The sequence below is a fragment of the Callospermophilus lateralis genome, chromosome X (genome assembly GCF_048772815.1).
Source record: "Callospermophilus lateralis isolate mCalLat2 chromosome X, mCalLat2.hap1, whole genome shotgun sequence".
Lineage (NCBI taxonomy): Eukaryota > Metazoa > Chordata > Mammalia > Rodentia > Sciuridae > Callospermophilus > Callospermophilus lateralis.
This window is the reverse complement of record NC_135325.1, coordinates 5,895,836-5,923,626: the sequence shown is the minus strand read 5'-3', so window position 1 is coordinate 5,923,626 and position 27,791 is coordinate 5,895,836. Positions and strand designations below refer to the sequence as shown.

General features: G+C 38.3%; 1 protein-coding gene across 9 annotated transcripts in view; it reads right to left on the bottom strand.

Annotated features, from left to right (window-relative positions):
- Positions 1-27,791, bottom strand: part of Reps2 (RALBP1 associated Eps domain containing 2) — a 207,129-nt gene that overhangs the window by 4,395 nt on the left and 174,943 nt on the right. For all 9 annotated transcript variants that reach the window (XM_077107104.1, XM_077107107.1, XM_077107110.1 and 6 more), the window contains 3 exons: positions 17,312-17,395; positions 16,057-16,202; positions 3,348-3,453 (listed from right to left, as the gene is read on the bottom strand). In XM_077107104.1, the coding sequence (XP_076963219.1) occupies positions 3,348-3,453; positions 16,057-16,202; positions 17,312-17,395 (336 nt within the window). The remainder of the gene's footprint in view (positions 1-3,347; positions 3,454-16,056; positions 16,203-17,311; positions 17,396-27,791) is intronic.

Below are 27,791 nucleotides of genomic sequence, written 5' to 3'. Positions count from 1 at the left end.
GAACAGTTTGATAAAAGAAAACCACCTGGTTTCAGGACTTAGTATAAGGCAACAGTAATCAAGAATGTGTGGTACTGGCATAAGGATCCAAAAATAAGTGAATGAGACAGAGTAAGAACTCAGAAATGAACCTACATGTATAAGGTCATTAGATTTTTGACAATGGCACTAAAGTAATCCAAAGAGGAAAGGAAGGTCTTTTCAACAAATAGTGCTGGATTAAACATTAAAATGGGAAAAACTGAACCTTGACCCTTATCTCACATCATATACAAAACATAAATCAAGATGGATCAAAATCCTAAATGTAAATGGTAAAACAATAAAGCTGTTAGAAGAAAACAGAAGAATATCTTCATAATTTGGAGACAAAGTATCTTAATATAGGAAGAAAGTAATAACTATTAAAAATGATAAATTTACACTTTATTAAAATTTAGAACTATGCTCATGAAAAGATATAGTTAAGAAAATAAATCGGCAAAACAAAGACTAGAAGAAAATATTCACAAAATTTATATCTACCAAATGACAGGTAACCAACATATGTAAAAAGCTACTACCTACAACTCAATACCAAAAAAAGACCCAAAACTCAATTCAACAACTGACCAAAAGATACTTTATAAAACACAAAAGGTAGGACTGGGGTTGTGGCTCAGTGGTGGAGCGCTTGCCTCACATGTGTGAAGCACTGGGTTCGATCCTCAGCACCACATAAAATAAATAAAGGTATTGTGTTTATCTAAAAAAAAAGTATATTAAAAAATATAAAACATAAGTAATCACACAGGAAAGTGATCCACATAATTAGTCACCAAGGAAATGATGATAAAAGTACATAACACAGACTAGGTAAAATTAAAAAGAATAACACCAAATACTGATAAAGATGTGGAACAACTGGAACTTTCATTCAGTAGTGATGGGAATGTCAAATGCTACAACTACATTGGAAAAAGGCCTAGCAGTTACCAATAAAACTAGTTGATCACATACACTTACCATAATAGCAACTAATCATAAACTTAGGAATTTACCCATGAGAAATGAGAACATACTTCCACACAAAAACTTGCTTAAAAATGTGTTTTATTCAAAATTATCCTAACTGAAAATAGTTGCAGCACTTTTTCCTGTGTGTGTGTGTGTGTGTGTGTGTGTGTTTGTGTGTGTATGTGTGTGTTTTGTTTTGTACCGGGGATTGAACCCAGGGGTACTTAACTACTAAGTCACATTCCCAGGCCTTTATTTTTCATTTTGAGACAGAGTCTTGCCAAGTTGCTTAGGACCTAGCTAAATTGCTAAGGCTGGCTTCAAACTTGTGATTCTCCTGTCTCAGCCTCCCAAATTGCTGGGATTACAGGCATGTGCCACCATTCCCAGCTTAGAAACAGTTCAAAAACGCCCATGAATAGAACTGACAACCAAGTTATGTCATATTCACTCAATGGAATACTATTCAGTAATAAAAAGGAAAGAATTACTGATATACACAGAATAAACGAATCTCAAAAATATAATACCAAGTGAAAGAAGCTTTCCATCAAAGTGTGTTTTAAGGGTACCATTTACACAAAGCTACAGAACATGCAAAACTATGGTATAAAAATTTCAGAACAGAGGTTGTGTGTGGCTGGGCTAGGAACTGACAGAGAAGGAACAAGAAAGCTTCGTGGAGTGATGGTAATGTTCTCTCATTTGACAAGATTTTGGGTTCCAAAATATTAACATTCAATAAATGTAACACCTCAGATCAGTATAGATTGGAACATTCACTGTATGTAAATTTTATATCATAAGAAAAACCTATAAAAATATTGAACTCTAGCTAACAATGTGTGAGCTAAAATAGTTAGAAGTACTCATATGTCTGAAATTCATCTGAATATATGTAAAAATAATATGAATTAATGGAGAGAAGTGATAGATAAGGAGGTGTACATAGACTATAATAAAAAGTGGCAGAACTAAAGTAGTGGCTATGTGAGTGTGCATCGTAGGACTCTTTCAACTTTCCTACACATTTGAAAATTTTTGTAACGAAAAATTTTAGCAAGGGTGGGTGCATGTAAAAGAGAAATCACAGAAGGAAGAGAACGCAAAGGAGGAAGGAAAAAGCACCAGTGGAATAGAAGGAAAACCAGGAAAGTATGGTATCTCAAAATCTGGTTAGAAAAGTGATTTCTGAGGAAGAAATGGTTAGTTCTGTATATTCTTCTGAAAATTCAAATAATATGAAAGCCAGCCTATTGGGTTTGGCCATAAGAGGGCTATGAATGTAGCAAAACAAAACCATACTAAAGTAGAAGGGAGAGAAAACCATTGGTGGGGAAGTGAAGACAGTGAATAGAAACAATTTCTAAGAAATTCTGCTGTGAAGGGGACCAGAGAAATGGGGCAGTAAGCAGTAAAGGGCAATGGGCAACACTGGAGCATGTTTATGGGTGAATAGGGAATGATCCAGTAGAGAATTTTGTCTCATCAAAATATAAATTCAAGTAGTGGCTATGTGAGTTTGCAGTACCTGTAAATGTGACCTGATTTGCAAATAGGATCTTTGCAGATGTAATCAAGTTAAAAATGAGGTCATACTATATTATGATGGGCCCTAATCCAATGAACAGTGTCCTTAAAAGAAGGATACAATAAGAAGAGGAATTTGGACAATGACACATAGAGATCCAGGAAGAAGTCCATGTGACAGTAGAGGCAGAAATTGGGAGTGCTGTGTCTATAGGCCAAGGACTGCCAAGGACTGAAAGAAACTACCAGAAGCTAGGAAGAGGAAAGGAAGAATTCTCTCCCAGAGCCTTCAAAGAGAGCATGACTCTGACAAAACTCAGGTTTCTAGCCTCTAGACCTGCAAGAGAGGAAATTTCTATAGTTTTAAGCCACTGAATTGGTAACACTTTGTTATGGGAAACTAACGCAGAGGAGATTAATAATGAAGAGAAATAGGTGATGATAAGAATTGCACTGATGTCCTTGAGAAGGTGAGATGGAACCATTTTCATGGTACCAGGAAAGGGGTTGCCCTTTGATAGTGTACCCAGGTCACTTCCTTTGAAAGAAGTCAACGCATCACCTTTCAGAGAGGATTTTAACAATTAAGCACTAACTCCGAAGCTTTGGACAACAAATGCTTCAAAAAGATTTTGGTAGATTTATCTTTCCTTTTAACACACATAATATGCAGCCTACCTATAAAATTTGCTAGTCCCTCCAAGCACGAAAGAACAGAGGCAACTCTTACCAAGAGGGATGGGCAGCCAGTGGTCAACACAAAGCAAAATAAAAAAGCCAGGGAAGAGCCTGGTAATCCAAATCTTGGAAACTTTCCTTACCTTAAGCTGCTGTTGGAGTTCACTGTTCAACCGAGCCAGCACTGCATTTGCCTCCTTATTTTTACGGATAGCAGTTTGAATGGCCTTCTTCTGTTTGGAAGACTGCCTATAGAAAAGTACAAACATTTTGGTGAAAAGAGCTTAGAGGTCTGGACCCTCGCAGGTCAGAACTCTCATCTATGAGAGGTGCCACACTAACAACGAGGGTTAACATCACAGGACTCCAAAAATAAAACCCCATATTCACAGGCAGGCACCAAATGAATCAAATTTGTCGGGATGAATTATTTACACCTGAAATAATTCCCATTTTATAACTTGAATAAAAGCTGTGAATTGGGCCTTTACAAACATTGGTGTTCCATTTATTCTGGACATTTTAATAGGCATTTCTTCTAACAAACCTTATTTATTCTAATGTCCTTTTGTGTAAGGATTAATGACATTTAAAAGACCTGCAGTTGGCCTATTTGGACAAGTCTGAAGGAAAATAATAGAAGAATATTTTCTTTAGCTGCCTAACTTTCCATTATTTGTTTGTTAATGGATACTGGAGTGGGGGTAGGGGTGTCCATGTGCATGCACCAGCATGGATCTGTGGCAATTGAGAAAAAAATCAGAATATTTTAATATCCCTGAGTTAATTCAATAGTAAATTGAGAGAAAAGGTGTGCACTACTTTGCACATTAAAGTCTCTGGTTAAACTCTTTGGTAACAGTCATTTTACTACCATCTTTACCTCTCAAAACTGCCCATGGTTAGGAAGATACATCAACATGGTCATCACAGGCATAACCTACAACATTTTATCCCATAGCAAAAGAATACAGAATTTTTAGAGCAAAAGGGTGATTTCTATTTCCTTAGAAAAACACCTATTTGTAATTAATGAGAGAAGGATTCTAGGTTGGAGCAACTGAAGTAGAATGGTCTGTGACCACTATACAGGTAAAATTAACATTTAGTGAGGATACAGAGTATGCTAGCCACTCTGTTTATCATAGAAGACATAATATGTGCCTAGTAAGTTCAGAATTAAAGATTACTTTCTTCATCCATAGAGAGGCAGGAAGAAGCTTCAAATCTGCTTTTTAAAAATATAGATTAGACAATCTATTAGAAGGGAATAGGGGACGGGGAAAGGGAAAGGGAAGGGGAAGGAGAGGTACTGGGGTCCTAATTAGAAAGATATATTCCATGCTTATATAATTACATCAAAATGGAATCTATTATCATGTATAACTAAAAAGATCCAATAATTTTTTTTTAAGTTTAATGTAAGGAAGGTTGAGGTAACCATTATTCTACTCTCTACTTACGCGACATTATTAAATTTCACAAGTGAATGAGAAAAATATATTTATAGATTAGATTTCTAGGTCCAGGAGAAGATGCAGTAGACACATTTCTCTCTATTCTTCCTGCTAAGTATAGTGAAATCTCTGGACAATATATAAAAATAAACATAAGATAACTCTAAAAGATGGAATAAAGAGGTAAACCAGAAAGAGAACTCAATACCCAAGGAAACACACAGTAGTGAATTCTCTGGGTTTTCTTTTGCATCATATATCCCAGACTGGATACTGTAGAAGTTGGCAGTACATATATACCAGTGAGATCAGACAAAAAGGCTCCCCCTCAAAAAACTCTGTTTTCTCTAGCCAAAAGAACTGGAAAGGGGTAGCCAAGTAATATAGAGAACTTCTAGACAATAACTACTCTACTACAATCAAACACCACAAAAAAATTAAAATCCCCAAATCCCATCTTCATCAGCGAAGGCCAAGTGGGATGGCTAGACTTCCTCCTCTGGGTACCCTCCAAGATGGTGTTGCATCTGAGAATGTCAAGTAGGAAGTCAGGACCTTCACTCCTTTCTAGTGGGAAAGAACCTTCTTTTCACTGTGGAGGCCACATAAATAACCAAACACCACTCCCCTTCTCAGCCAGGATGGTACCAGTGGAGGTCTAGTGGGAAGCCTAAAGTACCACTCCCATTCAGCAATAACAATGCACCCTTCCATCCTCCATGGTGTAAATGGAAGTCAAGTAGGAAAGCACGATTAAATAGAAGATTTTAATAAGATTCAGAGTTTCATTATATAATACCCCAAATGTCTAGGATACAATAAAAAATCTTTATCAAATGAAGAAACAGAAAATCGTAATGTGATGAGAAAACACATCAGATGCCAACACCTAGATAATGCAGATATGAAATCACCTAATTAAGATTTTAGTTTAGCCATTATAAAAATGTTTCAACTGACAAATTCAAGCATATCTAAAACAAATAAAAAATAGAACATTTCAGAAAAGAAATAGAAGATATAAAGAAGAAACAGCTAGGCATGGTGGCACATGCCTATAATCCCAGCAACTGGGGAGGCTGAGACAGAAAGGCTACAAGTTCAAAGCCAGCCTCAGCAACTTAGCAAGACTCACAACAACTTAACAAGATCTTTTCTCAAAATTTAAAAATGGGCAGAGATTCAACTCAGTAGTAAAGTGCCCTTGGGTTCAATCTTGGTACCAATCAGAAAAGAAAAACACAATGAATGTTTCCTCTGACACTATGCCAGTGAAGGAAGAGTATTGCCATCTTGTTTTTTCCAGGTGAGGATGGAAGTCCAATTTCCCTATTTTACTTCCATTTACACCATTGGGAATGGAGGGGTACGTTATCAATGAAAAATATAACATCTGAAATTAAAATCTCAATTAATGGGCTCAACTGCTGAATAGAGAAGACAAAAATCAGTGAATTTGAAGACACAAATTACCCAAACTGAACAGAGAGACTAGGCTGGAAAGAAAACTGAACACAGCTTCAAGGAGCTATAAGAGAATAAGATCTAGTATTTGCCTCATTGAACTTCCAGGAGAGAAGAGAGAAAGATGAAAAAGCATCTGAAGAAATGATAGTTGAAAATTTCTCAAATTTGGCAAAAGACATAAGACTATAAATTTAAGAAACTGAAAACCCAAAGCGCCTAAATTATAATCAAACTTTTAAAAACTAAGACAAAGAAAAAATTCTCAAAAGCAACAAAAAATGATAACCTTATCTATAAGGGTACAATTCAAATGACAGCAGATTTTTAACCAGACACCATGATGGCCAGAAGGAAATGACACACTTTTCAAGTTCAAAAGCAAAAAACTATCAGCCTAGAATTCTATATCCAATAAAAATAAATTTTAGGAATTAAAGGAAAACCAAAACATTTTTAGATGAAGGTAAGTAAATATACTGCCAGTAGATCTACCCGAAAAGAATGGCCAAAAGAAACTGCTAAAACAAAAAACTGATGTAGGAATCTTAGAACATGAGGAACAAAGAATGAACACAAAAAGGGTAAATATAATAATACTTCCCTTCCCTTCTTTTGTATAATTTGAAAACTTAAATGAAGGAGACCAACTGCTTCAAAAGCACAAATTACCAGAACTCACCCATTATTCCACATTGTTTTTGAAAATTTTCTGAAATTTTCAAATTTCATTTTAAAAATGTACTTTTTAAAAACTCCCCCCAAAATAAATCTCTAAGCCCTGACAGTTTCACTGGAGAAGTATGAAAAAAAAAACTTTTTTTTGGAACTGGGGATTGAACTCAGGGGCACTCAACCACTGAGCCACATCCGCAGCCCTTTTTTGTATTTTATTTAGAGACAGGGTCTTGCTGAGTTACTTAGCACCTCACTTTTCCTGAGGCTGGCTTTGAACTCACCATCCTCCTGCCCCAGTCTCCCAAGCTGCTGGGATTACAGGCGTGCACCATCAAGCCTGGCCCCAAATTCTTAAAAAACAAAGAGTGCCAATTCTGCACCATCTCAACCACAGAAGAGAACATTTCCCAGCTCATTTTATGAGGTTAATATCACTAATACCAAAAGTAGACAAAGACAGTACAAAAAGGAAATTAAGCACAGTATCCTGATGAATATAGATGCAAAAAAACTTTAACAATTTATTAGTAAAAATAATTCAGCAATATATAAAAAGAAGTATACACCAGGAGCAAAGGAAGTTCATTCCAGGAATGGAAGAATGATCCAATATTCAAAAATTAATCAATATAACCCACTATTTTATTTTTAATTGATAAATGAAAATATAAAAATTGTACATATTTATGGGGTACCATGTGTTGTTTCAACACATGTACACATTGTGTTGTAATCCTCCATCTTAAGCTATAAAAAGAAAAATGACCATATCAACTGACACAAAAAAGGTACTTATAGAACCCAACACCCACTCATGATAGAAACTCTTAGAAAATTATAAAGACAGGTGAACTTCCTCAATTTGATGAAAAATATTTGCAACAAAATGACAGCTGACACTACAGTTAATGAAAAACTGCTTTCCCTCTAATATTGGGAACAAAGCAAAGATGTCTACACTCATCACTATTTTTCAACATAGTTCTAGAAGTCCTGACCAGCATAGTAAGTCAGAAAAGGAAAAAAAGAAAAGAAAAAGGAAAGGAAATAAAAGGTACACATATTAGAAAGAAAGAAATGAAACCGTCCTTATTTGCAGAAAACATAATGTTCTATGCAGAAAATTGCAAGGAATCCACAAAAAAAGACTGGAACTAATAAGTGATTTCAGCAAGTACAGAAGTATGTTTGCAAGACAGAAGATTAGCATATGAAATTCAATAGTACTTCTATATTCTAACAATGAACACTTGGGAACCAGAATTTATAAAATGACTATCATTTACAAAGATGCCAAATGAGATGATTACATATAAATATAACAAAACATGTATAGAACTTCCATGCTAAAAACTATATATATAAAATAGTGATGAAAGAAATCAAATGGTATCTAAACAAATGGAGACACATATGCTTATAGATTGTAAGACTCAACATAGTAAGGATGTTAATACCAAATTGATTCACAAGCTTAAGGCAATTTCTATCAAAATCCCAGTAACATTTTTTGTAGTTCAAGACAAAAGTATTTAAATATTTATATGTAAAGTTAAAAGCATTGGAATAATTTAAAATATTTCAAAAATAGTTATAAAAGTGGGAGAAATTTATATTATATCCTTACAGTATCAAGTAATCATGTAATGGAGATACTCATCAAGGGGCTCAGGATGTAGCTCAATAATAGAGCATGTGCCTAAAATGTATGAAGCCCTGTGGTATTTGTGGAAAAGAGACACACTGAATGAAACAAAAGAGTGCACCCAGGAAATAGGACATGTAAAACCAAATTATTTTTGATAGAGGTGCCAAAAAAGTCCATGGAGAAAGAATAGGCTTTTCAACTAATGGTTCTAAAGCAAGTGAATACCCATAGACAGACAGACAGACGGAGATAAATAAAATAAATTATGGTATTGAATGCAAAGTATAAAATTATGAAATATTTAAAAGAAAATATAAATCTTTGTGCTAAGGTGAAGAATTTTTAGGTGTGACACCAAAAACACAATCCACAAAAGAAAAAGAAGTCAATAAATTTGATTTGGTCGAAGTTTTAAAAAACTTTTATTCTATTAAATACCCTGTTAAAAGAGTGAAAAGACAAGCTAGAGTGAAAGAAAAATATATGAAAACAACATATCTAACAATGGATATGTATTTGGAATATAGAAAGAACACTCAAAACTTAACAGTTAAAAAAACATTAGAAAATAAGCAAGAGATAGGTGGCGACATATTACTGTAGAGGATATATGATGGCAAATACACGCAAGAAAAGATATTTAACAATCATTAACTTTTAGGGAAATGCAAATTAAGACCACAATGTGATAGCACCACATACCTATTAGAACAGCTAAGTTTAAAAAGAAATATTACCAAATGCTGGCAAGGATGTAGAGAAACTGAATCTTTATACATTGCTGGTGGGAAAGTAACATGGTATGGCTATTCTGAAAAATAGCTTAGCAGTGCTATTACAAACTAAACATACATTTAACTTGCAACCCAATAATCACAGTCCTGGACACTTATCCCAGAGAAAGGAAAACTTGTGTATACAGAATAAACCATGCACAGATGGTTGTAGCAGCTTTATTTCTAATAACCAGTAACTAGACACAGCCAAAATTTTCCTCAACAGATGAATGGCTAAACACTGGTACATCATGCCACAGAATACTGCTTAACAGTATTGATTGGTATACATAACCACCTAAATGGATATCAAGGGCATTATGCTGAGTAAAATAGGTCAAACTCAAAAGGTAACATACTGTGTGATTTCATTTACATAACATTCTCAAAATGACAAAATTATAGAAATGGAAAACTGATTCATGGTTGCCAGGGGTTAAAAATGGTGGGAAAAAGGAGGCAGGAGTGATTTCAGTATCTTAATTACAGTGGTGGTTACAAGAATCAACATATATGATAAAATGTGAGGAACGGACAGAACTATCCTGTTCTGATACTATATGATAGTTAGGTAAAATGCAATAAAAGGGAGAAACAAGGTGAAAGATACACAAGACCTTTGTACTATTTTTGTAGCTTTCTGTCAACCTATAATCATTTCAAAATAATAAATTTTTAAAAAGATGTGGATCTGAAATGGATGCCCCTCCACCTTTAAACTATTACCACACTATGTATGCTAGCTTAAAAGTCACCCCTTCTCTATCCTCTTCCCCCACCTCTACAGGGATGGACTCCTGGCAGTTCTGTTTGTTTCCTGAACCCTCACTGCCATTTTCACACTTGAATGGATGCTTGCCCATGCTGAGCTAACCAGATTCTCTCTCACAGGGACGTGGGTTATAGTTAAGAGTTCAGTTCAGCTTAGACCTTGCACAGCAAGAATATAATTACTCTGAAGCTGAAGGTGGTAGAATTCTTCGCAGGAAAAAAATGACAAATACATTCTAAGAGAATAAAGAAGAATCAGAAGGAGCCCAAAAGGTTTTGCAGTCCTCTCTTCCAATCCATTTTTGTGACTGTTTTCCACAAACTACCCCTATATCCTTAAAAAGAATATGGTTTTGCTACCTCAAGTTGCTTTTTATTACTTGCTACCAAAGGAGTCCCAGATAATGCAAAGAGAGCATGAGACCCAAACCAGATACCAGTATCAGGCCCAGAATATCTCTCAAGTTTCATCAAAGGCAATAATTTGCCTCTCAAAAATTGCTTCTACAGTGGGCATGGTAGTACATGCCTATAATCCTAACAACTGGGGAGCCTGAGGCAGGAGGATCGAAAGTTAAAGGTCAGCCTCAGCAACTTAGCAAGACCCTGTCTCAAAATAAAAACTAAAAGGGGCTGGGGATGTGGCTCAATGGTTAAGCACCCCGGGTTCAATCCCTAGTACACCCCCCAAAAAATGCTTTTAGAGTCTACCTGTATAGGTTTTTCTTTTCTTTTGAGAGCGAGAGAGAGACAGAGAGAGAGACAGAGAGAGACAGAGAATTTTGATATTTATTTTTTAGTTTTCGGCAGACACAACATCTTTATTTGTATGTGGTGCTGAGGATCGAACCCAGGCCACACACATGCCAGGTAAGCACACTACCACTTGAGCCACATCCCCAGCCCCTGTATAGGTTTTTCTATCTTTTTCTTCAATGTTCCAGGCTAGGCTATAATTGTCCTGGTTTCCAAGGAGGAAAATGGGAGAGTAAGAGTTAAGTAGATATTTAATTTTCCCAGTTTCATTCATGTCATGCTATCTGTTGATTTACAATTGCAGCACCATGAGGTACTGTCCATTTTGTACCAGAGTATCTCTCAAAACTTGTTCTTATGACTTTTTGTTTTAAGTAACATATCACTTTCAATTTGAACTGAACACATGGTCACCCAACAAGAAGCTAAATTTCTGTGTCCATGGCAGGTGAGTGAGACCATATAACTAAATTTGGGGCCAGTGGTTCAGAGAGAAGTGACGTGTGCCTGGTTTTCTCAATTTCTTTATCCCCCCCACCTCCTGTGGCCTAGAATGTGAACATGTTGGTGGTGAACTACTTTCAACCATACGAATAAAGGAAATCCCCAAGGGAATCTAGAACAGGAAAACAGAAGGTACATGGATTCAAGGTCAGAGCTACTCTACCATTCTGGACCACTCACCAACTCAAACTTCTACATAAGAAAGATCAATTAACTTCCATGTTCTTTGAGCCACTATTATCTCTTTTCTCTTCAAGCATCCAAACTGATATTTTAAAGAATATGAATAAGGGGGCTGGGGTTGTGGCTCAACGGTGGAGCACTCATCTAGCATGTGTGAGGCCTTGTGTTCTATCCTCAGCACCACATAATAAAATGAAGGTATTGTGTCCAACTACAACTAAAAAAAATATTTTTAAAAAAAGAATATGAATAAGAAAAATTTTCTTAATGTTCATCCTGGACCCTGCTTTCTCCTAAAGAAATTCTGCTTACAGTTTCTAAGAACCAAACTTTTATTGCCTTTATCTGTTTGGAAATGGGAGATTTTTATCATGGATATCAATTGCAAATCTCACAGACAACCCAATAAACACCAAGCATGAGGAGGGAAGGGAAAAAGAATTGCAACCACACTGAGAACTAGATGTCCCTTCATGCATAAAATATTATCATGCAGGCAAGCAAACACTACCATATTGGCTTCTAGGAATGTTGCGGGGTTGTCCAGGATACCTCCTGGGGTTACAGAGAATAGAGGCTATGAAGGCAGGTGCAGGCTCAGTCATGGTACAGACATGGGATATCCTCTATCTCCAAACTGCTCAAATAATTCTATTTTCCAAAAGCACACCCTTGTAGCAGATACATAAGATATAGGCTAAAACCAACCAAGCCACATTGTTTCTAAGAAAAATCTACTTTTGTCCTTATTAATGAAGATACAGTCTGAAATCAGTTTATTATTTATAACCTGGACTCAGCAATTCACTTAAAGACAAAATTTTATTAGTTCCTTTGCACTAAATGAAATAGACAATGGTAATACTTAAAACTAAATTTGGTTCAGTTTTTTAAATTGGTTCTAATTAGATATACATCACAGTAGAATGCATTTTGACACATCATACATAAATAGATGTATTTATGTATGATGTGTCAACTCTTCTGGTTGTACATGATGTAGAATCATGCTAGTTGTGTAATCATATATGCACATAGAATAATAAAGTCCAATTCATTCTATTATCCTTCCTGCCCCCATACCCCCCTCCCCTCTCTTCACTCCCCTCTGTCTAATCCTAGTGGTTCAGTTCTGATGTTAATTTCTCAAAATGCTGATGACCACTTTGCAGCTGATCTACTTTTTTTGGCATTCTCAATCAGTGTTCTATTATAGCAGTAAGCCCTGAAGAAAATTATTTGTGAGTCTTTTCTCAATTTTTCCAAAGACAATACATAGCAACTACCACTCTAGATGCATGAGAGAGAGGTTAACTTACTACACACAATGAATGCCTAAGGGCATCAAGGCTTAATTCTCTCCAAAACTCTGGTTGAGAAAGGACTATAAACTGACCATTATATATCTGCTCTTTCCTCAGGGCTTAAAAAATGATGAATATTGAGCTGGGTGCGGTGGCACATGCCAATAATCCCAGTGCCTCAGGAGGCTGAGACGGGAGGATCACAAGTTCAAAGCCAGTCTCAAGAATTTAGTGAGGTTCTAAGCAACTCAGACCCATTCTCAAAATAAAAAGGGCTGGGGATATGGCTCAGTGGTTAAGTGTCCCTGGGTTCAATCCCAGTACAAAAAACAATTATGAGGGACTGGGATTGTGGCTCAGTGGTAGAGCACTTGTCTCGCACGTGTGAGGCCCTGGGTTCGATCCTCAGCACCACATATAAATAAACAAATAAAAGATATTGTATCCATCTATAACTAAAAATATTTTTTAATTGTGAATATTAAGTCACTTCTTATCACTCCAAAATAAACTAGTCTGGGAACTAAAATAAGACGTTATATAAAATTCCCTGACCTCAGAGCCTAAGCTTCCTAAATCCCTGCTGTTTATACTATGAAATGTGCTAGTGCCTCCTAGCCTCTCTCAACTAGATATCATATGATCACCTCACCTAGCAAGAGGCTATCATGCTGAGGGACACTCATTAAACAGGCAGATAAAATGAAATATCTCCTTTAGATAAATGGTGCTAGGACTACTGGATATCCACAGGCAAAAAGAATAAAGTTGGATCCCATCCTCATACCACAACCAAAATGAATTCAAAACAGAATACAAGCATCAGTGTAAAACTTAAAACTTTTAGAAGCAAACATAGGAGCCAATGTTCATGAACTTGGAGTTGGCAATGGTTTCTTAGATATGAAACCAAAAATATAAGAGACAGAAGAGAAAATAAACTGGATTACATCAAAATTAAAAACTTTTGTTCTATAAACAGAGCCATCAAGAAAGTGAAAAGACAACTCACAGAATGTGAGAAAATATCTGCAAATAATATATCTGACAAGGGGGTTGTATCCAAAATATATAAAGAACTCATAACTCAAAATAGAAAAAGATTAGCTGGGCGCAGTGGTGCAAGCCTGTAATCCCAGAGGCTGAGTCAAATAGACCATAAGTTCAAGGCCAGCTTCAGCAATTTAGTGAGGCCCTAAGCAATTTTGCAAAACCCTGCCTCAAAATAAAAAATAAAAAGGGCCGGGGATGTGTCTCAGTGGTTAAATGCCCCTGGGTTCAATCCCCTGTACCAAAAAAAAAAAAAAAAAAAAAAAAAAAGTGGGGAGAGAAAGATTAAAAACTTAATTAAAAGTGGGAAAAGGCCAGGCACAGTGGTGTATGCCTGTAATCCCAGTGACTCAGGAGGTAGAGGCAGGAGGATCACAAACTTGAGGTCAGCCTGAACAACTTAGTGAGAGTCTACCTCAAAATAAAAATTAAAAAGGGCTGGAAATGTATCTCAGTGACAGAGCACCCCTGGGTCTAATCCTCAATACCCCCCCACACATACACACACAAGACAAAAGCTGTGAATAGATATTTATTCAAATAATATATATAAATGTCCAATAAGCACATGAAAGGATTCTCAACCTCATTAGTCATTAAAGAAACACAAATCAAATCCACAATGAGACACCACTTCACACTATGATGGCTATAATAATAATAATAATAAAACAGAAAAATGCTGATGAAGAAGTAGAAAAACTGGAATCCTCACACATTCATGAGAATGTAAAATGTTACAATTAGTGTGAAAAACATTTTGATAATGATAAATGTAGAATGATCACATAGCCCAGGAATTCCATGCTTAGGTATGCACTCAAGAAAAGTGAAAACATAGGTCTCACACAGAAACCAAGTACACAAATAGTATAGCAGCATTATTTCTAACAGCCAATAAGTAGAAATATAAAAGTCCATCAGTTGATAAAAGGCTGAATAAAATGTGGTATCTCCATACAATGGATTATTATTTGGCAATAAGAAATGAAGTTCTGATTCATGCTACAACATGAATGACCCCTGAAAACACTATAAAAAGAAGCCAGACATAAGAATCACAGGTTGCATGATTCCATTTATATGAAATGGGCAAGTAAGCAAAATAGATACAAAGTATATTAGTTGTTGCCAGGCACTGGGCACAGAAGGGAAACAGGGAACAGAGATTCTTTGGGGGATGATAAGGATGTTCTAAAATTAGATGGTAGTGATAGCTGCAGGGCTTTGTGCATATACTAAAAGCTAATGGATTGTAGATTTAAAAGATGAACTGTATGTCAATTTCATTTCAATAAAACTGAAATTGAAAAAAAAGAAAACCAGAAAAAAATATCTCTTTTATGGATTGATACTACCAGGGAATTTTCCCTTTGCAGGGTGAGGAGATCATCTGAAGAAGAGGAATGCAGAAATTCAGAACTGTGTTTCAGCTACAAAGGCCAGTTGCTGATACCACCCACAAAACTTGCTGTTTTTCTTTCCACGACAGTGTAAGTAGAAGAAAATCCACATAAGCCCCAGAGACCTAAAAGGTCTTTACAGAAGTGTCATGATAGATATTGAGCCCATACATTCATGCCCAGTCAGGCTCATGTAAAGTTAAGTGAGAGCAGCAGGTTTCTGCCCTTGACACCTCACAGAATGTTACAATAAAAAAAAAATGAGGCAAGTGAAGGCTCTTCTCAAAGTCAAATGATTTGTCCATAATTTTGTTGTCTCAAGTCTCTGGCCATGTCCACAAATGTCCCCATGCTCTCTCCAATATCAGTTTCAGCTGGTGAGATAAATATTATAGATGTTCTAACTGTGCCCATTCAGAGCTGAGATGACTGATGACAAGAACTCTTTATGGGGATTTTTAAAAACCATGTACCACTTCGATTGAAAGATGTGTGGTCATGGAGCTAGCCATATGCCTGAAAAGAATGAGATAAGACAGGAAAAGTGGGAAAACTGCCCATAGTACTGTCTTCTTCCTAGGAAAATCTACGTCAGCACAATAAAGAACAGTAGGAAGGCAAGAAAAGACAAAGGGCAGGAAACCCAACCAAACCACCACAGCCTAGGACTCAGTTGCCCCTTAAATTCTATAGGGTCAGGTTAAAATTCTATAGTTTAAAAGCCTTCTATGTGACTGGGAGACCTCAATCCTATCATAGAGGTGAATAAGACAATCATAAGACTATTCCACGGATGTGAGTTTACACTCACACACACATAAAAGAAAGTCTCATGTTGTTCTCATCAGTTCTACTTACTTTTGGACCGTTGGATGGGGTTTCACAGTTGCTACAGAAGTTGGCCCACCTGCAGCAGTAGAAGGCTCTTGGTTTTCCGTAGATTGATTTTCAGGTCTGAATTTCCTACGAATGGGCTTTGATGGAGCCTGAGAATATGATATATCCTGTGGATTAAAAACAAAACGAAAAACTACAAAGTGAAAAACAAATCCCCCCACCACCACCATCATGCTAGCTTTGTCCCCAAGATCAGAAGATTGCTCTATTCAAACTTCATACCCAAGGATAAGTGGCTGACTCTTAGCTTGGCAAGAGTGGGAAAGATACAGGCATCAGATTCCAGCAGGTAGCCAGCCTTCCTGCCTGCCTGCCTTTGTCTCTTTTTCTTTTAAATGCTTACAGTCTATTGCCTCTTTTTGTCATCTGGAAGAACACAGGAATCAGATTCTAGTGGCCTTCCCTTGTAAGCGATCTATTACTTTTTGTGAATTAAACTCACATCTAACATAGTTTTGTTTTGTTTTTTCCAACTGAAGACAAAATTGGCTCTGTCTTACTTTGGCACCTTTTGTAACAAAAATTTTGAAGTTTGTAAAGGTCTTAGTCATGTGCTTATAATTTTCTTCCTCCTGATGTCCACAAAAAGTCAAACAAAGAAGCTACACTGTGTTCTGGAAGGAGACAGCTGGTCTGCTTCCTTGGAGGACCCTGCATCATCTGTGCTCCCAAGGCCCATTCTCTTTACTGGGAGAAGGGCCTGGAAGAAAATGGGGAATAACAAGAAGAGGATAACAAGAAAAGTAGGGAACAAGCATGATAAGTAGATGGTACTAACTGAGCAAATGAAAGGGAGCTCAATGGCATGGCTGGGCAGAAGTAAAGATAGTGGAATGCAAGACGAAATCATTGTACAAAGGCCAAGAAGGGGAGAGTATTCCACCCCCAAAAATGTTCATTTAGGCTTAGCAGGTGTGTGGGGTTTCACTAAATGCATATATTCCTCCCCACATCATTTGATTTGCCAAAAGCAAGGCCACCATCTTTAGCTGGGAAGTTGAGGAGGGGAGTATGAACTCTCAGTAATATCAAGGGTCAAGTTCAGAAAGTTTCAAGATCCTTATATTCACAAAGAACACATATTTTACGAAAAGTGGATTGTTCCCATTCCTTTCAGAACATGGAAACTTTAAAGCAGTAGATTGATAACAGAGGCAAGGAGCCTAAGAGAGGTCCTCAGAATGCCACCACAATGGCATCCTCATGCTGCCCTTACCTTCTTTGCTGGACTACCTTCTGCAGCCTGGGAAGGGGCTCTGTTCATCTGTGGGAGTACCTCAGTCTCGGATACTTGTTCAGACTGTAGCAAGAGATCACAGTGATGATATAAATGCAAAGATACAACCACCTAAATGTATACCACATTTGATCTTAACCAAAATACATAACACCTAAATATATAACAGAGTATTCAGGAAAATGGTCACTCAGGGAAAACTAATTTTGACCAAGTTGCAGCCAAGCATGGTTGAGTCTGGTCAGCCTTGGGGGAAACTCCACACAGACCTTGCTATTCCCTTCCACCTCTCCTCCCCGTATTATTCAACCTTAGGAAAAGGAATCATGGGAATTTCTACTACAACTGACATACATATTGCTTAAAAACTAACACTTTACAAAATCAAATTCAAAAATAATGGGGTCTATGGGAGGAAAGACCTTAAGATCTTAACTGGAGTGCTAAGAAAAACAATCATTATCATTTAAAACACACTGCAATTTTTTAAAAAAATGTTAAATACCTAATAAAGAAACACTCTAGTAAATTTGGCTCTTTACATTTAAAAAAGAAGGAGGCTTGTGGTAGAAGGACTCATCAGATTGTTGAGGCTGCTAAGTGGTATGAAATCAATGACTAAAATGTACAAAGACTGGCAAAGAATGCCAGAACACAGGGTAACTGGGTGTCACGTGTGGCCCCCTATTTCCCAGAGACTTGCTTCCTTCAGCTATGTTAGAGTACTTTGCTTTCAGCCAATGGTGCAAAATGTTAACATGCTGAGGAAAAAAAAAACCCACTTGCAAAATAAATGACTTCCACATTTCACTGACAGTCCTCCATTTACCCACAAATTAATTCATTCTATAGCAACACATTGTAGCACAACCAACTGCCTTGATGTGCTCTAATCCAGGCTTCTCTAACCACTCAGAGAGCAAGGCTTCTTCCTCTGACTCTACTGAAAGGGTTGGTTCCCAGGGAACTAACATTCTCTCATTTAGTAGATTCTTTTCTAATCTTCTCATTCCCCTTCCACCCAACATGGCACCCTTGACTGTTTTTTTTTTTTTTTCAAACTCCTGTCCTTGGCATCCAAGAAGCTGCAATCTCCTACTTGTAATCATTTTTATTTTGTCTTTCCTTATCCTTCAAATATAAGGTTTCTCAACTTTCTGTCTTCGGTTCCCCTATCCCATTTTTCTCTCCCTATTCATTATTCATTCTTCCTTACAGTAATCTCATCTGCTTCTATCTTTTATCCCAAACACTCCATCTCTTCTAAACCCATTATGCAGGCATTCAACATACCTAGTTCCAAGTACTTTTTTACAGCCTTCTCCCTTCCTTCAATGATAACTGTTTTATTATTTTTGCTGTTACTATTATCAGATACTATGACACACTGAATATGAGCTATATGTCATACATTGCTCAAAGTGCTTTGCATGATTATTTATTGCATTCCTTCATCATAGCCCTAGGAAGTATCATTATTCTCAAACTTTTGGTGAAGAAATTGAAGATCATGAAGTTAAGGAACTCACCTAAGATCACACAAATAGCAAGATCTAAATCCAGGCCTTGAGTTCCAAAGTTAGGCTTATAACCACAATGCTATGTAGCCTCAGGCACCCTTAAGCCAAAGAGTTATTCATTCAAGGCAATGTTTATTTTTGCTACTGCAGGTGGGCCCTGTGCTGTTATCCAAGGATGAACAATGTACAGACCCTGCTTATAAGCAGTCTGGAGAGGGATAGCTGGGTCAAATGGTGGTTCCATTCTCAATTTTCTAAGAAATCTCCATACTGCTTTCCATATTGGCTGCATCAATTTGTAGCCCCACCAGCAGTGTATGAGTGTACGTCTAGGGGAGAGATGAAGAAATGGCCAAGCAATCATGCTTCAGGAAACTATGGTGGGAAGCAGTGTGGGGACTACAGAAGCACACAGCCAGGTACAGCAGCAAAGATTAAGGCAGCAGCTGGGCATGGTGCCACACGCCTGTCATGCTATCAGTTTGGGAGGCTGAGGCAGGAGGATGGTGATTTCAAAGCAGTCTCAGCAAAAGCGAGGTCCTAAGCAACTCTCAGTGAGACCCTATCTCTAATAAAATACAAAATAGGGCTGGGGATGGGGCTCAATGGTTGAGTGACCCTAAGTTCAATTCCCAATACCACCCCCCACCCCAAATAAAAAAAGACTCAGGCAGCAAAGAGTCAGCTGAGGCCTTAGTGACATGCAGGACACAGCCAGTGACAGGAGCAATGTTTGGAGATGGTAAAAATGGAGGCTCCAAAAATTCACAAAGGGCCTATATGCTCTGAGACTCATGATGTCAGCCTGGGTCACCACAAGAATACTGAGGCGGATTCCCAAGACAGGAAGCACAGGACAAGCAGCAGTAAGGGGAGCCCACTTTGAGTCATAGAGAGTTTGAAGTACCTGGGAAACACCCAACCAAAGCTTCCCCAGGAGCTTTCACTGTCAGGAGTACAGAGAATGCAGCACTCTCTTCATTTTCCTTGTGGGTTGTGACAAATGGAGTCAGACTCCAAGATCTGTGACTCAAACATCAACTTAATTAATAGCTGAGTGAGGGCCCAATAACTGCTTGAGTACAGAGATTCCAGTGAACTGTGGTGAAGAATGCAACTTGGACCTGAGGCCCCTTCCTTCCTTCCACCCACAAATCTCTTACTTTGAAGGTATCTGTTCTGGCTCCAAGTCTATGCATGCAGCCCCCTGAAGGGACCACAGGTGTGTAGTGACATATTTCACCAGGCAGGCAGAGAGAGGAGGAGTGACAGACCCCGGCACTCTGCCTTTCTATTGGTCACTTCTCCTCAGGCACACAGAGAAATGTGTGTTCTACAACTCCCTTCCCCGTAGAGGTAAGTGAAGTCTCCTTCTTGTGAAAATAATGAAGGAGATGATAAATTGACCTTGTTCTCAACAGAAATGAGGATTCTGAACACAGAAAACGAGTGGAGTGGCTTTGTTGATGCCACCTTTTCCCTTAAATATCTCTAAAAACACAAGCAACAATCAGATAGGAGCTGGGAAGAATGAGGAAGCAATGGTAAGATGTGTCTGAATTTTTTTTAAGCTTTATTTTATTTATTTATTTTTATGTGCTGCTGAAGCTCAAACCCAGTGTTTCACACATGCTAGGCAAGCACTCCACCACTGAGCCACGGCCCCAATCTGAATTTTTTTCATTTACAAAAGTACCTTTCTGAAATTATATGCAAGGACCTGGGATACAAATACAGATATTGATATAGAGATATACAGATACACATACTCTCACACATCAATGCTAGTACTTTCCAACTGCAAATGACAAGCTATTTTCATTCCAATTCCCCACCCCAAAACAAAAAAAAAAAGATCTGGATAGGTCGCATGGTAGAACAAGGTACTGCCGCTTAGGATGCAGAGAACTGTCTGGCCTGTGGTTTTGCCTGTTTCCATGGATGATGGAACAACATGGCCTGCTCAGTTGACTTTCCAGAAATGAATACAGGCCCAGAGAAGCTAAGCACTTCTGTTCATTCATTTTTATTCAATTACAGTCAGGTTCCTTGGTAAATACTTCAGAATTAAACAGGAAGAAGCCAGCAGTCAAAGGTGCTATAGTGCCCCCACTCAGATCACCTTTACCTGGCTGACACATCCATCCCCCAGCTGTTCTGAGGTTTGGCTACTAATGACTCACAGCTGTTCTTTTCTCTAGAGAAAAATCATCAACTGATGGAAGCCTACCCCCTAACCCTTCCCCCAGCAGGCCACGGACAATAACTGATGTGTATGTAGAAGGATATAAAAGGGCAGTCCTCTATCTCAAAGAAGGATAATTCTGTGATGTAATTTATATATCAGATTACTCCCTATATGGATCAGGTCAAGGTCAGCCTTTATCTGAGACTCTATTATTCCTTGGCTTTTTCCCCTTGGCTTTTTTGCCTCTAAGGAACCTGGCCAGAGACACTACACAACATGGTCCCAGAAAGGGGGATTTAAAGCACTCTAATATGCTTTCCCTTGGTATTTCTCTCTCTGCTTCTCTGTGTATTTTTCTCTCATATACCGGTTATTCTGGGCGAAGTCAGCTGATATACTATAAGGAAATCCACTCAGTCCTAACAAGGAGTCTACTTAGCAAGGAAGTGAGGCCTCCTGCCAAGTCATCTTAGCACTGGATCCTCCAGCCCCAGGTAAGCCTTCACATGACTGCATTCCTGGATGACATCTTATTTTTTTTTTTTGGGGGGGTGCTGCTGAGGATGGAACCCAGGGCCTTGTGCATTCCAGGCAAGCACTCTACCAACTGAGCCACATCCTCAGTAGCTTCTTAAGACCCTGGACCAGAACCAACCAGCCAAGCCACTCCCAAATTCCTGATACAGAGAGATAATACATGTTAGTCATTTTATTTTCATTTTTAAAATTGGGTTAGGAATATGTGTAGAGTTAGGAATCTAGTCAGGTAGAGTGAGGTTAAAGTGTGGGAGCAAAACAGGGGACAGGCTGGAACTGGAGAAAGGCAGTGGGGTAGGCCATACATGACTTTACAGACCTGGATTATCTGAAGACCATTCATTCAGCACCTTCCCCACTTCTGTACTTTTCTCTACACTGCAGCAGACAGAAACCTGACAATGTCTAATGCTTTTTGTAAGCATCTAATTCCTTGAATTAAATGTCTTCTACTATGGAATACCACCCAGTAATTTCTGTCTCCCTAACCAGACCTTACATCCACATTGCATATTTGGAGCACACCCTGAGGGCCAGAGGGGCCACCTATAGACTCAAAGTAGACAAAAGGTCTGATTTGCTTTGTATTTTAAACCAGGTTGGTGGGAATGGGAACAGGTAGATTGAGAGTTACTTAGACTGGAACCGGATACATCATTGGTGCTTGATAGAATATGGCGTAAGTGAAAGAAAAAGAACAAGGACATATGGAACTCAGGTTTTGACCCTGATAAGTGGTTGAGAGAAAAAATGGTTTAAAGCAAGAAGAAAGAATTATGGTCATACAGAAACTGAATAAAATTAAGCAGATTCATCATAAAGCAGTGCTGGAACAATCCACTTATATCTCCTTAAGGCAGTCTAGAAATGATTTTGAACAGGGATTGGTGAATGTTTTCTGTAAAGGGACAGCAGTAAACTTTTGAGGTTTTGAGGGCCATGTAGTTTCTGTGGCAGCTCTGCAACTCAACTCTTGTGCTAAAGCAGCCAAAGACAATCCAATGAATGGGCATAGTTGTGTTCCAAGAAATTCTATTTACAAACAAAGGTGGGTGGTACAGATTTGGCCATAATTTGCCAGCCCCTACCTATAGGGGGGAATAATCTACAGCTAACCTTAGGAGACACTGGCTAGTCTATCTTCCTCTTGGTGATTCAATGAGCACATAGCACATTTCGTGCACTGAAATTCTGTAAGGTAATGGAAGCCACTTGCCTTTGCTTGTTAAGGCATACATTCTCAGACTTCTTTGACTTCAATTCTTTATTCTCATGTAACTCCTTTAACATTCAGCAGAAATAATGTTCTGTGGGACATACTTTAGGAAACACTAACTACAGGCTGGGTTTTAGATGAACAAAGGAAGAACATTCCTGCCAGATACTAAGGTCTACACCCAATCCTAGGAGAGGAGCAATCTCCACAGTGCTTGGCAGATCCAACTCCAGGGGCCCCTGCTGCACACCCTTCCCCTTCTTATTTGGCTAAGAGTATGGAGGCAGGGTGTGGATGGAGTTGCTTTCAGGCAAGAAAGGGCTCCCCTCCTGCTTTTTTTCTCCCTTTCTTTGTTGCAGTAACAGTTTGTGTTGTTGCTGCCAACTACTACTCTATATGAATTTGTTCCATGGGCTCCTTAAAACCTGCTGGACAGGCATGGTGGTGCACGCCTGTAATCCCAACTCTGGAGGCTGAGGCATGAGGATTATAATTCAAGGCCAGCCTGGGCAATTTAGCAAGACCCTCAGAAAGTTATTGAGACCCTGTTGAAAAATGAAAAGTAAAAAAGGCTGGAAATATAGCACAATACAGTGCCCCTGGGTATCAAAAAAAAAACAAAAAACAAAAAACAAAAACCCAGTACCCAAAACTAAACCAAATCAATCAAAAACCACTCTTGGAAAAAATACACAATATAAATCATTCATGATAATAGTCAAGGCAGATGAACCTAACAATAAATTACAAGTTTTTAAATAGTTTAAAACAATGTATCTCAGATTATAGCTCTATTGAGGCAGCCTCTTTTTACCAAAAGGTCCTTTTGGTAAAAAGAGGCTGCCTCAGTAGAACTATTTAAACCATTTCAAGTTCTCACCATACTTCCCACCTGGGCCACTACAAAAACTTCAGCAGATGTTTTTCCAGCCTTCAGTTTCTTGCCCAGGCTGACTCACCCTGCACACCACTGAGAAACTAATCTTGTAAAACATCATCTCATGGAAGCTCTTTTATCTCAAAGCCTTTAGCATGTCCCCAAGGCCTATGGCATGTAACACAACCCCTCAGCCAGTTAAAGTTCTTCCACCACCTGGCTCCAATTATTGAGTACATTATACCTGGGTTAATTCATCCATATGGAGCCTACTCCATATGCCCAAGTATTCCCTAAATCTTCAAACTTATAAAAGGTTTCTTTCCAAATCAATTGTTCTATGCCTTCTATCCCACTGGTTCCCAAATATAGCTAACTGGTATATAGCTAACTCAGTAGAATTATCTGGGGGATTTTTATAAATTGCAGATTTTTAGACAGCACCCCAGAGTTCCCTCATCAGAATCTCCTAGGAATGGAGCATGAGAAACTTGTATTTTAACAAGCTCCCTGGGAGATTTTTACATAGCCAGCCCAGACCAGCTGGGGACCATTGATGGTCAAAATTCTTCACTTAAAAAGATGAGTAAACAAAGTCTCCAGGGACCTTAGTCTGGACAAGGCCATAAGTGTTCCTGCAATGACTGACTAGGCTTCTTAACTATTTGCTCATCCATTTATCATGGGAGGAATTGGGTATATGCCTCCAAGGTTCCATCTATAAATATTTGCAGCAGGACAAAAATCTTCAGCAACAAGATTTTGTTAAAAAGTCATTTGTTAGCCAGGCGTGGTGGCGCACACCTGTAATCCCAGAGGCTTGGGAAGCTGAGACAGGAAGATCGTGAGTTCAGAGCCAGCCTCAGCAATGTCAAGGCACTAAGCAACTCAGTGAGATCCTGTCTCTAAATAAAATACAAAATAGGGATAGGGATGGGGCTCAGTGGCTGAGTGCCCCGGAGTTCAATCCCTGGAACAAAAAACAAAAAAGGTTGTTTGTCAGGTTGGGGATATAGTTCAGTTGGTAGAGTGCTTGTTCAATCCCTAGCACCACCACCAAAAAAAAAAAAAAAAAAAAAAAAAGCTTAATTACAGTAATTTGCCAAGGTGTGGGCAACTGGTAAGACATCTAAATTTTGCAATGCATGCTATTGACAGATTGTAAAAATAAACTCAACTTTTGTTTAATACCAAAGAATCAGGATGGATCCCCAAACTGGGGATCACAGAGGCAGTGGCTAAATTTTAAGGAGATGAGCAGACAATCCTGCTGCAGCCTCTTAGGGTTTTCCAGCATCCTTTCAGTATATTAAATGTCATTTGTTGCCTAATTTTCACCTGACCCTTATCTCTGCTAGACAAGGGTACACCAGAAAGCCATGTGGTCAAACCTAGGGACCTACCATGCAGAAACAGCAGCCAGCAGCATACTGGCCACAGCAAGCCCCATCATTCCACAACCAGACTCAAGAGGGTCCAAAAGACCCAAATCACTGAAAGACTGTTTACCAAAATCCATGACCCAAGTCACCTGTAAAAGACAGAAATGGAGCTGAATGGTAACCAACTAGAAAACAGGATCTGGGTCTTGCTGCGCTATCATTTTTCCCAGAGCCTAAACTGAACACCAACAAACAGCAGGTCCTCTAATCCACATGTGGAATGAGCCAGCAATAAGTCCAACACTGTTTTGTGTTCCACTGAAAAGGAGGTTAACAATTCATCCCATGGTAACTACAGCCACAGAGCATAGCAGTTATAGGATGCAGGCTTTAGAGTAAAATCCAAGCTTTGCCCTTGCTCAGTGTATAAGCTGGTCACATATGTCACATATTTGACCTCTCTGAGGTATAATTTCTTCATCTGAAAAATGGGGATAATCCACCTCATTCAGACACTGTGAGAATTAAACAAAAGATCTGTCTAGATTGTTAAGCACAACTACATAATAACTGTTCAATAATGATAGCAGCTATTGTTAAAAAAAAAAAAAAGTGTGACTGGTTTCCCAGGCACAGTTTCTGCTAGTACAGGCAGCAGCCAATTCAGTGTAATGGACTTTTCACCCTTGACAAACAGAGGGAAACCTAGACTGAGAAAATGCTGGCTCCAATTTAGATTACAAGCCCCAAAGCAGATGATCCACAATCCAAATCTGTGCCACTAAATATTACTACTATCAGTGTTGGAGGGGAGACTTTTAAAAAATAAAAGCCCTTTCAGGATTTCAAATTTGAAGGCTACCTCAGTACAGACATCTCAGGCAGTTTGCACTGAACATCTCTGGCACCACCCACCTCCCCTCAGCCCAATGGGAAAACAATCCAATACTGGAAACACCCAGGAAAACACTGAGGAGCTCAGGAAGAACTTTGGTGGGAATGGGTAATCAGCAACTGAAATGGAGAAACAGTCCCTGGATTCAGTAGTTACATGACAGAATCTCCTACAGATTCCCAAAACCTGCTTGATTACTGGACAACATCCATGAAAAATACTTGCTATTATAACTAGAGGACTCTGAATGCTTTATTTTGGTATAAAATGCAAGTGTTTTGACCATGACCAGGGTTTTGTTTTTCTACTTCCAATTTCTATTAATACAACAAAGATCTGAGCTGAGTCTGAGCCCCACTCTCTATATCACATACTTAAGCCATATTACACTCTCATCTGCAGACTCAACAACATGGTTCTCACAGATAATGTGATCTATGGCAGGATTCTCTTGAAATTTGTATTCCTATGAATAAAATGAAAAAAATGCCTCTCTTGCAGGCACCTACCATCACCCATCAGTATTCAACAGTATCTCATGACTAGGACTTTAGAAATTCTCCTTGCTGGTCCCCCACCACTGATATATATAGAGAGATCTAGTGATAATAACAGTATACAAAAAATTTAAAAGGCCTCAAAGTCCTAGCCTAATGCAATATTTTACCACACTCATCATTTGAATTCCCTCTGTGGGGACTGGGATGTAGCTCAGTGGAGAGCACTGAGCTACCATGTGTGAAGCCCTGAATTCAATCCCAGTACTACAAAAACAAACAAACCAACCCTGAATTCTCTCCATGGTTCCATCACTCTGTGTTAGGGATGGAGTGTAGAATAACATTATTTCCAACTACTGATAGTTCACACTTTGACTGTAAGAAATGTCTCCTTTTGTGTTGACACAGTCCTTCCTGCATGAGCTATATCTATCAGGGAAATATGATTTTTAAAAATTCAATTAGAGGGCTAGGGTTGTGGCTGAGTGGTAGAGCACTTGCCTAGCATGTGTGAGGCACTGAGTTCAATCCTCAGCACTGCATATAAATAAAGTAATAAAATAAAGGTCCATCAACATCTACAAAAAATAGATTTTAAAAATTTCAATTAGAAATAATTTGCTAGAGAGGGGACTATAAAATTATGGTAAGAGTTACGAACCAGCCATAAAATAAATTCAGCCCTGATGAGAATGTGGAACTGGACTGGGATCCCACTGATTGATTATATCAGTACAAACACTTTGTAACACTGTTTGGCAGCATCTGCTAAGGCTCAATATATACCTTCCCTATGCCATGAAAGTCTAAGGCATATTGCCAAGAACGATGAAAACACACACATCCACCCAATAGTTGGATAGGAATGTCCATAGCAGCACAACTCATCATTGTCAAAACCTGAAAATTACCCAAATATCCATCAACAGTAGAAAATAGTGATATATTTGCACATACAATGGAATACTATACAGCAATGATCTACATACAAAAATATAGATGAATCACACAAATATCATTTAAGCAAAAGCAGTCAGACACAAGAGCATATACTGCATGATTCCACTCATATAAAGTAGGAAATAGGCAAAACTAATTAATCTACACTGTTAGAAGTCAAAATAGTGCTAACCCTAAATATAGGCGATAGGGAAAATAGCACAGGAGAGGGGAGCAGTTCTGGAGTGCTAACTATATTCTGTGTCTTGATTTGGGTGGAGATTACATGTGTGTGTTCAGCTTGTAGAAATTCAGTGAGTTGCACATTCATATAGTTCAATAAAAAGTTTAAAAAAAAAATCCCACAGAGACAATTTCCTGTAATGTCCTTAAAGTGCCATCTAG